At 36.3% G+C, this 17,230-nt stretch overlaps 1 protein-coding gene and 1 pseudogene across 1 annotated transcript; both read left to right on the plus strand.

The window, feature by feature from the left end:
- The first annotated feature begins 1,635 nt into the window (after positions 1–1,635).
- Positions 1,636–4,135, plus strand: LOC122074908 (L-ascorbate oxidase-like). The gene is made up of 5 exons (XM_042639898.1): positions 1,636–2,097; positions 2,196–2,288; positions 2,442–2,654; positions 2,776–2,964; positions 3,043–4,135. Exons 1-5 carry the CDS (start codon positions 1,804–1,806, stop codon positions 3,997–3,999), a joined length of 1,746 nt encoding a protein of 581 aa, XP_042495832.1. The 5' UTR covers positions 1,636–1,803; the 3' UTR covers positions 4,000–4,135.
- Positions 4,136–9,137: 5,002 nt separating this feature from the next.
- LOC122074823 lies at positions 9,138–11,253 on the plus strand (annotated as a pseudogene).
- The last annotated feature ends 5,977 nt before the right edge of the window (positions 11,254–17,230 follow it).

Here is a 17,230-nt window from a genome sequence, read left to right on the forward strand (position 1 = left end):
AAAGATGGATACCTGGGTAAATACATGGGACGGGCATAATGAGCTATCACCATACAAATTTGGATCGAATTATACTGGACAGATTTATTCCTAATTTTTTAATATTTTTATCCTTAAATTTTACCTATATATCGAGAACAGTCAGTCAATGCCAATAATGACCGGAGTCACCGGACCAATCCAAGTTTTGGAATCATGTTTGTTACGCGTTTTGGATTTTCCTGTTTCAACTTTCAACTAAAGACTTTGGAGGTAATTATTTTTATATTCCCGACGTGAAACGGAGAGAGAGTCCTCCCGTCCCGTCATCCGCTTCGTGATCAAATTTTCAATTTGTTATTACCCTCGTAAGAAGACGTAAAATAAAATAATAAGGGATAATCAGTTTTAAGATACCTAATCTGAAGTTTAGATTTTCTGTGAGACATTTCGACAAACGTGTGCCATGATAGTTTTATTTTCATGCCTAGAGGTTTGTTACGTGATATTGTTGAGTGGAGAGATTAGATCGATATTTGACTATCACAACTCTGAGAAGAATAAAATTATATCCACTCATATTGTATTTGTCGGTATATGTCTTTGACTGATAATTATTGACATTATCTGATCCGTGATTATAGTGGATTTTTTTCATTGAGATCATACCTCTTCTCAGTACTGATGGCCAAAGATTGTACATAAAACAATTTCATTATAAGAGAGATATTTATTAATTATTGATATATATATATATATAATTGATATTAAATAAATATGAACCAATTCATTGGCCGAAACCGTAAGATGGTGATAGAGGATGAATGTGTCATGTTACCCCAAATTATGGACACCTCAATCATGAGGTGTCATCATTATCTTTTATTAATATAAAAAAAAAAAAAGGTGATGACAATCATGATATTAAAATACTTTACCTTTTAATTTTTATATGGTTTTTCCTGGATTCTGAGATTAAAACAGAATGATAACGTATTACAGTATCGGTTTCTCTTTGTTTTTTTCTTTTTATTAAAAATAATAAAATCAGCTTGAGGTAAAAAAAAAAAAAAAAGACTGAATCCATTGGAAATTACTATGTGTTTTGGCTACAGTACTGAAGAAGGGATACCATCTCAAGAAGGTGTTGCACTTGTGACACTTGAGGTAATGATTCTCCCACCCCATGAGATGGAATTTAATTAATTCAAATCCCTATCCTAGCAAATGGTTGATCCTGTTTTCTAATAAGATTGGAAAAGAAATTCTTATTTATTCCTAAACCTTATTATGTCAACATATTTACCATCTATCTGACCTACAAGGGGTTAGTGCAATCGGTTTGGAGCGGACACAATATTCTGCCTTAAGAAACGGGATCTCATGATTAAATTTTCACTGTTGCACCTAACTTCTTAGGGTCACTACACGAGAGTTTTTGTATCGTACTAAATACACAGATACAAATAGGGTGGGGGTGTTTACCTCCAGTGAGAAGAACCTTTTTCCTTGCTGTTACATAGATCCAACAATAAAAATGCTACTATTTTACGGAGGGAATTGAATAAAAGGAATTTTGAACATTAGATAACGAGAGGCTCTCCTCCGTTTGGTGTAGTACTCTCAACTAATCAAAGTATGCAGCACAGTAATTACTATGTGCTTTCGCTTAGCTAATACGGACCTGTAAGTTTCCTCTACCATTCTCTTTCCTGGACTAAACTCACTATAAAATGGGGCTTTGTAAAGGATCTGATCAATGATATTACCACAGACTCGATCAATTCTGTCTCAGAACTGAATATTCATCTGAGAATTCACAAGATGATCATTCCTTTCCATTACCCAAGGCTTCCTCTTGGTTTCCTTCTTTTGATAACTCTTTTTTTAGTCTCTCTGTTGACACTTCCAACAGTAGAAGCTAGAATCCGCCATTATAAATGGGAGGTTAAGTATGAATACAAGTCCCAGGATTGCTACAAGAAGCTGGTGATCACAATTAATGGAAAAACTCCTGGGCCATCCATCATTGCACAACAAGGTGATACTGTCGTTGTGGAGCTTAAGAATAGTTTGCTTACAGAGAACGTCGCAATCCACTGGCATGGAATTCGACAGGTACAAAGCTTTTTAATTCCTTCTTATTGAGTTCCTGATTTCAAACTTTTTGAGATGCTGCTTCATGGGCTCTTGTTGCTAATATGCTTCTCTTTCAGATTGGAACTCCATGGAGTGATGGAACAGAAGGAGTCACTCAATGTCCTATATTACCAGGGGAAACTCATACTTACAAATATGTAGTGGATAAGGTAAGTTTAAGCTAAGTTGGTTGGTTTTTAACTCAGAATTTGCTCAACCAACACAAGTTTGTATCTATCTGTGTTTCAGTTCAATTGATTCCCATTAATGAATTCATTTCTGTACTTTTAACTAAACATTCAATTTGGTCTCTAATGTTGCAGCCCGGAACTTACCTGTACCATGCCCACTATGGAATGCAAAGAGCAGCTGGATTGTATGGCTCGATACGTGTTTCGGTTCCTGATGGAGTTGCAGTGCCCTTCTCTTACGACTACGATAGAAGTATAATCCTTACAGATTTGTACCACAACAGCACTTATGAACAGGCCACAGGCTTGTCTTCCAAACCCTTTGTTTGGGTTGGAGAGCCTCAGGTATCTTAGTTATATTCCTCTCCATCCCAATTAGGTCCTTAATCAAACATATAACGCGTAAAATTCAAATACCATTTTTCCCCTTTCCCTTAATTATGACTCTGTTTTCATTGTGTTTTAGTCACTATTGATACAAGGAAGAGGAAGATACAATTGCTCTCTTCTGTCTTCTTCAAGCTTAGAAGCTGGTCTCTGTAATACAACAAATCCAGAATGCTCTCCCTATTTCATAACAGTAGTTCCAGGGAAGACATATAGACTAAGGATTTCAAGCCTGACTTCTCTATCAGCTTTGAATTTTGAAATAGAGGTAATTAAGTGCCAATGATCTTCCTTGATTATGATCCATTGTTGGGATCTAAAAATATTAAAGGATTTTGTTTTTCAGGGACATAACATGACAGTGGTGGAAACTGATGGGCATTATGTTGAGCCCTTTGTTATAAAGAACCTCAACATTTACTCAGGGGAGACTTATTCAGTTCTAGTGAAAGCAGATCAAGACTCTTCAAGGAATTACTGGGCAGCTGTGAATGTGATTAGCCGTAAACCTCAGACACCAACTGGGCTTGCCATATTCAATTACTACCCAAACCATCCCCGAAGATCGCCGACAACAACGCCGCCGACCGGGTCTCTGTGGAACGACAGTGATTACCTGTTGGCACAGAGTCTCGCCATTAAAGCACGCCAAGGTTACATTGAGCCACCACCTCTCACTTCAGACAGAGTGATCACTTTCCTCAATACCCAAAATCAAATAGATGGGTACAGGAAATGGGCAGTCAACAATGTCTCCTTCACTTTACCCAATACCCCATATCTCATTGCCCTCAAGCAGAACTGGACTCATGTCTTTGATCAGAGCTCACCACCAGAGAATTACGACTCTGCAAATTATGACATCTACAGCACACCCAAGAACTTTAATGCCACTTCCAGTAATGCTATCTACAGGTTGAAGTTTAATTCTACTGTGGACGTTATCTTACAAAATGGAAACACCATGATTGATAACAACAGTGAGACACATCCATGGCATCTCCATGGACATGATTTTTGGGTTCTGAGTTATGGAAAAGGAAAGTTTGATTCAGTCAATGATCCAAAAAAATACAATCTTGTCAATCCGATCAAGAAGAACACAGTCCCTCTCCACAGTTATGGATGGACTGCATTAAGATTCCGAGCAAATAATCCTGGCGTATGGGCTTTCCATTGTCACATTGAACCACATTTCTATATGGGAATGGGTGTAGTGTTTGAAGAAGGGGTGGAGAAGGTTGGGAAGCTACCCACATCTATCATGGGCTGTGGTGAAACCAAATCATTAATTAGGCCTTAACTCTTATTAGTTAAGATTTTGTTAGGAACCTTGAACACAATTTTCCCTCGGAGGATCAGATCACCATGATAGCGAAGAGACACTGAATCCTTCTTCTTTAGAGTACACATTAATGTAATTCAAGTTTCATATTTAATCTTTACTAGATGTGTTTATTTTTTTTTTTTTGTCTTTAAGACCCAAATCTAAGTGGCGATTTACTGTTCTCATACGGGATTTGATTTTACAAACCTAAAGCCTATGACTCCATTGTTCCATCCATAATCCAGATTCGCTCATTCACACTTTCTCATCCTCACTTGCTAGTCATAACACTTTTGACAACCATGACCCGCAAACCCCGCCCCCCCTTTCTCTCTCTCTCTCTCACTAAACATACACATTTCACTAGGATGGGGAGAGAGGCAAATACATGGTTGGGCATCCTAGCCCAATGTTAGTTAAAACGCGTTTTAACTGCGTTTAAAACGCGGTTGCATTTTTTTGCCGTTTAAAATGTATTTTCTCATATGCTATTATACAATACGGAAAAAAAGGAAAACGGCAAAAGAATCCATTTTAAACACGTTTTAAATAGCCGTTTTAAGCGCGTATCCGTTTTTTAAGGGTAAAATAGGAATTTTATTAAAAAATTTAATTAATTTAAAAAAAAAATATTAGTAAAAGTTAAGAGTAAAGACAATATGATACTTGATTTTTGGATTTTAACTTCCATACTATATATAAGAAAAAATCTCTTCTTATAGCCCATTGAATAAGGAGAAGCTAAAGCTAGCAATATCTCATTTTCTTGTAGCCCATTGAATTATTTTATCTTGGGATTTTCAGAGCTTTTGGAACATTAGATGTATGTATACAAGTAATAATCTCTTAAATTACATGAGTATACTATCGTTTTTTTGAACATTTTCATCTGTTTGCCATTTTCTTTTTCTTGATTTTTTTTTATTATATCATTGATCATTTTTATCTGTTTAAAACCTGTACCGTATATTTCTATTTTTTTACCATTCCATTTTATCTAACAGTGTCCTGGCCCAGCCTTTCTCTCTCTCTCTCTCTCTCTCTCTCTCTCATATGTTTACATGATCATCCTCAGCTACTTCCCCCTTGAGTGGCTCTATTTGACGTGGAAAACTAAGACCCGACCTTTTGAAAATCTAAATTGACCCATTCAACAATTTTCATTTCGCGCTGTCAAACATTCAAAAGCCAGCAAGTGGAAGAGAAAAATATCCTCTCTTGACTGACCTCTTAAACTCACACTCTCTTTCTATTGGTCGTCCCGTCACTTATCGATTAAAGACATCCCTCTGTCTCTCCTCCTGAGTGTCCCTCTCTCTCTCTCTCTCTCTCTCTCTCTCTCAAAACTTGTATGCATGCACTTTTTTATTATAGTTTCTCACGCACTCACTCAGCAGTGTGAATAGTTCCAAAGAAATAAAATAAGTCAGAACTTAAAATCACATCTTGAGGCAAAAATTCCTTACCAACTGCATTACCACTTGAAGTTATAAATATCCTTATTTGACGGACCCATTAAAGATTCTCTCTCTCTCTCTCAAAACATGTATGCATACACTTTCGGAACCAGTTCCTCATACTATCATCTATGCATAATATTGAAATCAATCGCTTTCTCAGTCCAAATTGATCCATTCATTGACAAATATGCATGGGCTCCATGTTAATTTGATTATTTGATTACGTTTCATTCTATAGGTTATACAAGATTGAGGCATTGTAGTAACCAAACACTAGAATAACAATTATCTAACGCAATTGGTGAATTGTGATGTGACATAAGCCGATGCTCACTAGAAGGATTCAAGTTCGAGTTCGAGTTCGAGTTCGAGCTCGAGGAACCTGAAGTCTCTAGGAAGAAATTTGGAGAAGGGAACTTAGATTACATAGCGGGATAACCGGAACATGTGGAGGAAGCAGAGAGACCCCAAAATCTGAGAAATCTGAAGTAAAGAAATGGGTTCAAATCTCGAATTTTAGAATTAGAATCAAACCTTGTTTCTCTTGCGCCCCAATGCCATTGCTCTTGCTCTATTCTACTTAAGGTACTGTTTTATAATTCTATTGTATGTTATTCTGTCCAGATTTTGTTCTTGCTATTCATCAATCCTATATTGTGTTCTTAGGGCGTTTTCTTCCCCAAATTGAGACATATACAGCTCGATCTCTGTGATTCTTCTCAACCCTAACAACACGATCATGTAAACTTAGGATAGAGCACTCTCAGCTATTAGAAGGCGGCGATGGTGCAGAGTTGGAGAACGGTGGCAAGTGCACACAAATGGAGAACAACGGCGATGTGCGCAAAATGGAAAAGGGGGAGAAGGGTTTTGCTTGGTGAAGGTGAGGGGTATTGAAGGGTTACTGTAAAATAGACTGAGGTTATATGTTTTAATGAAAATGATATAATCGACATTTCAAAGCCTCACTTAACAGAGAATGACGATAGGGTGTATGAACATAATTTGGTATTATTCAGGGATGTCTCTTTAATAGTGGCATTCTTTTGGGGGTGGCATTGTAAATTTCCCTAAAAGAAAAAAAAAAATTCTTTATCCATTTTTTTATTGTTTCATGTCTATATTCAAGGTCAATGCTCCCATGAGCTAAGAGGTTTCTCATAAATTCCTATAAATTCATGGATTCAATTTTCAATCCCATCTAAGTCTAGTGGTGGATTAGGGTTTTAAAACAAGGAATCAGCATCTCAATCGGATCATTCAGAATTGGTTGGGAATCAAATGAAATTGACAAATTCCACCTGAATCCTAAAAATGTTGTTTAAATTATTTGCTCCACCATGGGGTGGAGGAAACACCAACTTTTCTGAAGTCATAATTATTCTCACCTCTTATTTTACGAAATCGATAATGACCACAAGTGTTCCCTCAAACTCTTTGTAAGCAATCTAAACCCAACACCCTCTACACGCCATCAGACCCTTCGGTCAAGGTATTTATCTAGAACATGGAAACTCGGTTCATATTAAATTCCTTTGATACTTTTTACATTATTTTGTTATTTCATTTCATTTGACTGGGTGACCTTAATCAGTTTATCCATGGTTGATCTCACTGTCTTTGTCTCTTTTATATAGATTGAGAATTAATAACTAGACCGGTACTTACCCTGTTTGATTAGCATAGTTTTCTTTTAATTGAATGACAAACCTTCGTTAATCTCATGTCTTTTCCTTTGTGTCTTCATTTTATTTTCCAAGAAAAAATATCTACATTGTCATCCAACCTATCTTATCATGTCCCCCCTTTTTGTCGTGTGAAATAATGTAAGTTGACAGTTAAATTAATGGAAGAATCACTTTAAAAGGTCATTGTCAACTTGATGTCTATTTTAACTATATGGCCTATCAAATATAGGTTCTCCTATTAATATTTCAGCAACTCTTATATAATTAAGTTTTTCTATTTTTCATGAAATTTCAAAAGACATTCTCCTCTTAATTTTTCAATGGCTCTTATTTAATTAAGTTATGCTATTTCTCATGCAATTTCGAAGACACTTATTTACATTTGCTCACATAGAATCTATTCCAATAATGTGTACAAAACACAACCTAAAGTATAAGACATGTCATGACACAACCCTATTGCTCTTTTTCGAAAATCAAAAGCCGTTAAAAAGAAAAAAAAAATCAGACCCATCAGTTAGTTATATATATATATATATATATATTAATCTAAACCGTCTATTCTCATTCAAGGTGGGGAGAGGACCGGATACGCTCCAGCCACATTGTGGCTGGTGCGGGTCTCTTTCTGTTGGGAGAAGGAACAATAATGTCTAGTTAGAGTATTGGTAAGTATGTATGGACATACATGGGATGTGTGCCAATCCAAAAGGGAGTAATAATGTCTAGAGAACAGGTATGTATGCATGGACATACTCTTGTATTAGATACGTGGCTAATCTAAACCATGCCCTCCCTATCCAACTGTCAAAATGATCATATAATATAGCTGAGTGATAAAATAACCATCTTGCATGTGATATTTAAAAAAATAAAAGACAATTGTAACAATAATAATTCACCAGAAAAAATATATATATATAAGGCATCGCAGAAGGGTTGAGGAATTGTCTACATACAAGATTGGAGAGGCTATAGTAATTAAACACTATAAGAAATCATTTTCTTTGTCTGGTTTCTATGTTCCATGTCTATCTTCAAGGTCATTGCTCTTGTAAACCCAAATGGGTAGCCAAGTTGGCAAGGGACCTTCGCTTTAAGAAGCGTGTGGTTCTGAGCTGAACTCCTCTTACTTTCTTGGAGCCCCTCACACAGAGTGGTTAGTGCTCTTCAGTACATTAGAAAGGGTGTTTGGTTCCCATTCAACTCTGATATGACCCAATCCATGTGGGTGTAGAGTCAATATGGGCCTATGGGACTAGTCAGGCTGAAGGCTTGGATACTCATCATTAGCCCAAAAAAAAAAAAAAAAAAAAAACGAAGAGCTTTCCCGAAAAATCATCGGTTCAATGGACTGATGGGTTTAGGGTCTTAAAACAAGGAATCAATATCTGAATAGGATCATTTTGGATTGATTGGAATTGATCAGGAATCAGATGAAAATGATCCTCTCGAGGGGCTAGCGCACTGGAGAGGATCGAGGCTACCTCCCAATCCTGTCTAGAGGAGGGATTCGGCTCGTCTCCAATTCTTGTCCAATTCTCTTTCTACGTGCGTGAGTGCAACATATGTATATTTTTAAAATCCAACGGTTGTGTAAGTCTTTTAAAATTCAAATCCATTTTAGCTCCTCAAATGCTTCAAACTTTTACAACTTTTTTAAAATGTACAAGTGTCATGTGCACAGAGATAATTAGACAATAATTTGACGATTAAGAATTAGCCAGACCTGTAATTTTCCTTTACCAACCTCTTACTTCGACTAAACTCACTGTATAATGGGGCTTTGTAAAGGATCAAATTATGGGGCTTTGCAAAGGATCAAATTAAATTAATGATATTACCAGAGACCCATTTCAGTCTCAGAACTAAATATTCATCTGATAATTCACAAGATGATCATCCCCTTCCATTGCCCAAGGCCTCTTTGTTTCCTTCTTTTGACAACTCTTTTTTTAGTCTCTCTGCTAACATTTCCAACAATTGAAGCTAGAATCCGCCATTATAAGTGGGAGGTTAAGTATGAATACAAGTCCCAGGATTGCTACAAGAAGCTGGCGATTGCGATTAATGGAAAAACACCTGGGGCCATCCATCATTGCACAACAAGGTGATACTGTCATTGTGGAACTTAAGAATAGTTTGCTTACAGAGGATGTCCGCAATCCACTGGCATGGAATTCGACAGGTACAAAGCTTTTTTAATTCCTTCTCAGTGATTTCCTGATTTCAAACTTTTCGAGATGCTTATGGGCTCTGGTTGCTAATATGCTTCTTCTTCCGATTGGAACTCCATGGAGTGATGGAGCAGAAGGAGTCACTCAATATCCTATATCTTCAGGGGAAACTCATACTTACAAATATGTAGTGGATAGGGTAAGTGAAAGCTAAGCTGGTTGATTTGTGACCTGCTTTTTAATTCAGAATTTGCTCAACCAATACAAGTTTGTGCCTATCTATGTGTCAGTTCAATTGATTCCCACTAGTGAATTCATTTCTATGCTTTATCTTAACATTCAATTTGGTCTCTAATGTTGCAGCCTGGAACTTATCTGTACCATGCCCACTATGGAATGCAAAGAGTAGCTGGATTGTATGGCTCAATACGCGTTTCAGTTCCTGATGGAGTTGCAGAGCCCTTCTCTTACGACTATGATAGTAGTATAATCCTTAACGATTGGTACCACAGTAGCACTTATGAACAGACCACAGGATTGTCTTCCATACCCTTTGTTTGGGTTGGAGAGCCTCAGGTGTCTTAGTTACATTCCTCTCCATCCCAATTAGGTCTTTAATCAAACATATAATGTGCAAAATTCAAACACCGTTTTCCCCCCTTATTTCTGACTCTGTTTTCATTGTGTTCCAGTCACTATTGATACAAGGAAGAGGAAAATACAATTGCTCTCTTCTATCTTCTTCAAGCTTAGAAGCTGGTCTCTGTAATGCAACAAATCCAGAATGCTCTCCCTATTTCATAACAGTAGTCCCAGGGAAGATATATCGACTAAGGATTTCAAGCGTAACTTCTCTATCAGCACTGAATTTTGAAATAGAGGTAAGTGCCAATGCTCTTCCTTGATTTTAATCCATTTTTGAGAACTGAACATACTAATGGATTTTGTTTTTCAGGGACATTACATGACAGTGGCGGAAACTGATGGGCATTACGTTGAGCCCTTTGTTATAAAGAGCCTGAACATTTACGCAGGTGAGACATATTCAGTTCTAGTGAAAGCAGATCAAGACCCATCAAGGAATTACTGGGCAGCTGTCAATGTGATTGCCCGCATGCCTCAGACACCAACTGGGCTTGCCATCTTCAATTACTACCCAAACCATCCCCAAAAATCGCCGGCAACAACGCCGCCGACTGGACCTTTGTGGAACAACAGTGATTACGGCACAGTCTCGCCATTAAAGCACGCCAAGGTTACATTTAGCCACCACCTCTCACTTCAGACAGAGTGATCACTTTCCTCAATACCCAAAATCAAATAGATGGCTACCTGAACTGGGCAGTCAACAATGTCTCCTTCACCTTACCCAATACCCCATATCTCATTGCCCTCGAGCAGAACTGGACTCATGTCTTTGATCAAAGCTCACCACCAGAGAATTACGACTCTGCAAATTATGACATCTATAGCAAACCCAAGAACTCTAATGCCACTTCCAGTAATGCTATCTACAGGTTGAAATTTACTTCTACCGTGGACATTATCTTACAAAATGGAAACACCATGACTGCTAATAACAGTGAGACACATCCATGGCATCTCCATGGACATGATTTTTGGGTTCTGGGTTATGGAAAAGGAAAGTTTGATTCAGTTAATGATCCAAAGAAATACAATCTTTTCAATCCGATCAAGAAGAACACAGTACCTCTACACAGTTACGGATGGACTGCATTAAGATTCCGAGCAAATAATCCTGGCGTATGGGCTTTCCATTGCCACATTGAACCACATTTCTATTTGTGAATGGGTGTGGGGTTTGAAGAATGGATGGAGAGAGTAGGGAAGCTACCCACATCTATCATGTATTGTGGTGAAACCAAATCACTAATTAGGCCTTAATTCTTATTAGTAATTTTTTTTTTTATTTATTTATAAAAGATTTTGTTATGAACCTTGAAAACAATTTTCCCTCAGATTAAGTTTACACTACAGCTGTGAAGATTGAAGAAAGAAGAATCCCATCACCACCGTGTTTCGACCATGTGATTCGAGTCTTGTATCATCTTTATCTCCACCCTTTATTTTACAGGGTCAAGAAAAAAAACCTTCTCATGCTTATCAGAGGGTCAGATCACCATGGTAGTGAAAAGAAACTGAACCCTTAAGTATACATTAATGTTATTAAAGTTTCATACTTAATATTTTGTAATTTGATTACCTTTCATTCAGTAACTAAAGTTTCATGCTTAATATTTGTAATTTGATTACCTTTCATTCTCTCCCTTCCTTTTTTTTTATTCAATTTTTGTTGAGTTTTTGGTTGAAGTTAAAGCTAAAAATCTAATTTTTTACCTATTCAAAGAGAATATTCATTGATTGGAAGAAGAATTGACCCTCTTCAGGGGTTGAAGAATTGTCAAATTAAGGGGTTGTATTAATCAAACACTAGAATAACAACAAACAACAAACAACATCCTAATGCAATTGGTGAGTTGTAATGTTCAAAAACCATGCTCATTAGGAGGACTTGAGTTCGAGCTTCTTAGCATTTATTTATTTCTCTTCCCTACCTATAATAATAATAATAATAATTAAAAAAAAAAACCACTAAAAAACATTATTTTCTTTGTCTGATTTCTGATTCTTCCATGTCTATATTCAAGGTCAGTGCTGAAACTCATCGGTTCAATTTCCAATCCCATTTAAGTCCAGCGACGGCCTAGGGTTTGAAAACAAGGAGGCCGCATCTCAATGAGATCTTACTCATAACTGCTACACTATCCTTCCATGGGGAATAATTACATGACTAACCCATTTACCCTTCATTATATGGTTGATTCAATCATATAATATAAAAGCGAAAGTTTTCCTCCATCATGGGATGGAAGAAACACCAACTTTTCTAGGGTCATGATTATTCTCATCTCTTAATTTATGAAGTCAGTAATAACCCAATTGTTCCCTCACACTTTTGTACGCAATCTAAACACCGAAACCCTCTGCACACCATCAAACCCTTCGGTCAGGGGAGTTTTTTAGAGCATGGAAACTCGGTTCATATTAAACCCCTTTGATAATTTTTACAATATCTTGTCAATTCATTTCATTGGCCGAGTGACCTTAGCTAGCTTATCTATGGTTGATCTCACTGTCTTTGTCTCTTTTATACAATTGAGAATAGATAACTAGACCTATCTTGTCTGATTAGCATAATTTTTTTTTTTATTTATTGAATGATGAATCTATGTTAATCTCATGTCTTTTCCTTTTGTCTTTATTTTATTTTATCTTCCAAGTAAAATGTATCTACACTGTCATCCAACTTTCCTTATTATGTCCCCACTTTTTTGTCGTGTGAAATAATATAAGTTGGCAATCAAATCAATGGAAGAATCACTACATAGGTCATTGTCAACTTGATATCAATTTTTAATATATGACCCACCAAATATAGGGTTCTCCTCTTAATATTTCAACGGCTCTTGTTTAGTTAAGTTTTGCTATTTCTCATAAAATTTAGAAAGTCATTGTCCACTTAATTTTTCAATGATTCTTATTTAATTAAGTTCGATTTCTCATGCAATTTAGAAAGACACTTAATTACATTTGGTCATATATAATCTATTCTGATAATGCATAAACACAACCTAAAGTATAGGTCATGATATGACATAACCTTATTTCTCTTTTTCGAAAACCAGAAGGCAAAAATTTGACCAATATTCTCACTCAGGGTTGGGAGAGGACCCAGATCAGCTTCAGCTGCGTTGAGCGCCCCACGTGGCTGGTAAGAATCTCATTCTGTTGGGAGAAAGTGCAATAATGTCTAGCTAGACTACTAGTAAGTATGTATGGGCATACACGTGATGTGTGCCAATCCAATTGGGGATAATAATGTCTAGAGTACTAGTACATATGCATGTTCAAACTCCTGTATTAGATACATGGTAACCTAAATCATGCCCTTCTCATTCAACCGCCGAAATGAACATATAATATGTCCAAGTGATAGAATAGACATCTTGTGACATTTGAAAAAATAACAGACAAATGCACAATAATAATTCACCAAAATAAAAATATAAGTTCTACCAAAAAAAAAGAACAAAAATATAAGTCATGGCATAAGGGTTGAGGAATTGTCTCCATAAAAGATTAGGGGCGGCTATAGTAATTAAACACTGTAGAAATCATTTTCTTTGTGTGGTTTCTATATGTTCCATATCTATGTTCAAGGTCATTGCTTTTGTGAACTCAGAGGTTTCCCAGAAACTCATCGGTTCAATTTCCAATCCTATGTCTGATGTACTGATGGGATAGGGTCTCAAAACAATGATTCAGTATCTGAATCGGATCATTTTGTATTGATTGGAATTGATCAGGGATCAGATGAACTTGATCAGATTCCTCCCAAACCCTAGAAATATGTTATGGATCACCTACTCTAGAATACTAGGAATAGGGATCAGACTCAAATTTGACCGATTTCAATGTTTAAATCCATGGATGGAAGTGCGGAAGTCTTGCCATATAATATATCAATTTGACAATTTTGAATTGTAGAATCAAAAGAAGGCATTAAATTGGTTAAATGTTCCTAATTCGATCGTATGGCCTCCTTGAATGTTCCAAATATGCCAAGGACATCTTCAAAAGAATTTCCTCTTGGAAATTAGGGCAATAGGAAGAAGTTATAGGAAGAAGGACGGATCCTTTGATGACCACAAGGAAGAAGTGGTCCCTAGCTTATTTTCTATTTCCAAGATCCTTTTCTTTTTCTTTCAATGAAAGAGTATTATTGAGAAGGAAACCGGTTACATGCCGAGCTATCTGCTTCGTAGGGTTAGATAAGGTAAGGAGCGGAATTAGGCCAAGTTGTCCTAAACTAGATGGACAAATCTTTCCTAGCCAAGGTATCAGATGTATAGTTTGTTGTCCTTGGAATATGATGAAAAGAAACATCCATAGGTGCAGAGGGGGTGTGTAAATGAAATAGATATCCTCAATGATAGGCTTGATCTCTGTAGGAACAAGGGTAATTGGATCCTTACGGCATCGGATTACTTTCAAGTTATCACACTCCACCATGAACCTAAAGAAACTCAAACTGATAGAAGTAAGAATAGCATCTCTAAGAGCTTCAGCTTCACCACAAATAATTGATAGCATCTTGATTGGCTCAAATACAAACATAATGGGACTTCCAAGGTAGTCTCGAATAATAAATCCTAAAGCACCTGAATAGGAATCCTTGATAAAAGAAGCATGCAAGTTAATTCTGATCACACCTTGAGGCGGGAAGAGTCTCCCAATATGTCCAATCTGGAGAGTATGAGCATCAGCATTTGCATTTCTATTTTTAGATACCAGTAGTGTTACTAAACTCATTGAATGAAGCTTCAACTTTGAGAATGACCTCAACAAGGGACCAACACTCCTTTTTGAAGATGAACTCATATGCCTTGGTTTTTTGAACTATGTAATTTAGATATTTTGTATTTTTTTCACTCAGCCAACCCTCAACAAAATGATCGATTAGACCCTCTCACTGGTATCATCGAAACCCATCAATAAAGATTCTCCCTAGACTGTAGAGGTGGGAAAACTTGGTCCATAAATAAATTTCGTTTGAAACTTTTTCCATCATCTCGTCATTTCATTTGAACAAATGACCTTAGCTAGCTTACCTAGCTATGGATAATCTCATTGTCTATGACCGTTCTATATGGGATATGGATTGAGAACGAATAACTAGCTAGAGCTATATCTATCATATTTGATATACATAATCATTTTTATTGACCTATTAAGATGAATTTAGGTTAATCTCATGATTTTTCCTTGTGTCTTCGTTGTTTACCACGTGAAATTGTATACAAAAAAAATTATCAAATAAAACATCTTTACGCTCTCTATCGCTGGACGTTCCTTAGTCCTTGTCATGTACCCTCTTTTTTGTTGTGAAAAATAATGCAAGATGTCAATCTCATCAATGGAAGAATCAATCAATAGGTCATTGTCAATTTGATGTCTACCTTAATCATGCATATGGTCCAAGGTTCTCCTCTTGATTCTTCAATGGTCGTATTGAAATGATTGAAATGAGTTTTTGCACTTTCTCATGCAACTTCCAATGTCACATGTTTACATGGTCACAATATTTTTTTTGTTATAATGAATTAATTTCATGGTTACCTTAATGATATAAGGTTACGTTGGTTCTTCAATTGTCCAATTGAAATGAGTTTTTGCAATTTCTCATGCAACTTCCAAAGGCACTTATTTACAAATGGTCACATCAAATTTTTTTTGAATTGTTCATAAACATATGACAACATTGATAAAATCAAAATTTAATTATATGGACATTAAGGTTGAATTTTGTATGTTTTCTTGAAATAGATTATTGGTCTAGAAAGATTTTTTTTTTTCTTGGCATGCAAGTCTTAGACCCGAAACCTATTCCAATAATTCATATCAAACACATCCTAAAATGCAAAGTCTTTCTTAGTGCAACCACCCTTTGTCACACTAATCTTGACACCAAAACAGTTTATCCCTTCGAGCTTTTGTACCACAAACGATGGTACCAAATCATTGTCACTAAGCTATGGTGTAAAAGCTTGGTTACACCAAAGCTTTACCCATAAACAAAACATAATGTTCAAGACTATCTCAGGTTTCACCAAAGATAAAAAAAAAAAAAGAGACTACCTCTCAAGTTTCAATTGAAAAGTTAGTAACATTTACTTGGGCATTTTGGCTTACGTGTAGCTTAAAAATTTCTTGCTTGTGTAAGTTGGTTACGTTTACGTGACGTGGGCTCAAGTTGGTGCTATTTTAGCCCATTTGATTTGACGTAGTCTATTACATAGGATTTTTGGCTTACGTGTACCACATCTCTTGCTTGTATCATGCTGATTTGGATTAAGTGACGTGGGTTTAAATTTGGCCTAGTTCAACACATTTGAATTTTCTTTTAAAAAATTTCTTTTTGTGGGAATGATTCTTACTAACGATAGCGTCTTGCAATGTCATTGTGGTGCGGGAGATTCATCCTACACTGGCAGTATAGCAGGGGTGTCAACATTGTGAATGCTTGAATAATAATTAGTCTATGCCCGCATCAGACTATTAACTAACTGACCAGTCTGGTTTCAACCTTTAACCGGTTGGTTCCAGTAGGGCCTACAGTGCAAGCCAGATTTTGATACCCCTAGGTTGGGGAACCCTCCCAATAAAAAATAGAAAAAAAGGAAGGGGCGGGGCCTATCATGGAGCTGAAATTTGTTAGGCCACACCTAATCAGTAGAAATAGCAACCAAACACCAGCCTGGTCCATAAGATTTAATATGGCCCAAATATGAAGCCCACTCATAGCCTGTCCTATAAAATTTAGCCAGAAATTGTCTCTGGTTTCTAGGGTGATATGTATTAATCAAAAAAAATAAAAAAATCTAGGGTGATATGTTGGACACTTGGCTAACTCACACTGCCTTGATCGATGTATCACTCCATGGCAAACCCTAGCCCAATATTTTCAAAGGTATGAACAAAATGCGTCCACCAATTCAATATTAAATTTACATCCATTTCAATTAATAATAATAATAATAACTATTTAAATAAAAATAAGAAAACCTAATAAAATCGAAATCGAACCACTTAAACTAAGATTGTTTAAATCAAAACTGTTAATTAAACAATTCGATATTTATTTTATCCAAAAAATCTTGCACTGAATTGATCAGTTTACATCGTATAGAACGATTTAACATCCTTGCCTAATACCTAAAACCATGAATGAAAACCCATGGCAATTGAAATCGAATTGTTAGATCCATGTAAGTGTGACTTTTTATTATTTTGGGGACAA

The sequence above is a fragment of the Macadamia integrifolia genome, chromosome 3 (assembly GCF_013358625.1).
Source record: "Macadamia integrifolia cultivar HAES 741 chromosome 3, SCU_Mint_v3, whole genome shotgun sequence".
Taxonomy (NCBI): Eukaryota; Viridiplantae; Streptophyta; class Magnoliopsida; order Proteales; family Proteaceae; genus Macadamia; species Macadamia integrifolia.

Bases quoted from the DNA above. Each gene is read 5' to 3' on its own strand.
- LOC122074908 (XM_042639898.1), top strand. From the start codon at position 1,804: ATGATCATTCCTTTCCATTACCCAAGGCTTCCTCTTGGTTTCCTTCTT. The intron at 2,098-2,195 runs GTACAAAGCTTT...CTTCTCTTTCAG, and splicing joins ACTGGCATGGAATTCGACAG to ATTGGAACTCCATGGAGTGA. The intron at 2,289-2,441 runs GTAAGTTTAAGC...CTAATGTTGCAG, and splicing joins ACAAATATGTAGTGGATAAG to CCCGGAACTTACCTGTACCA.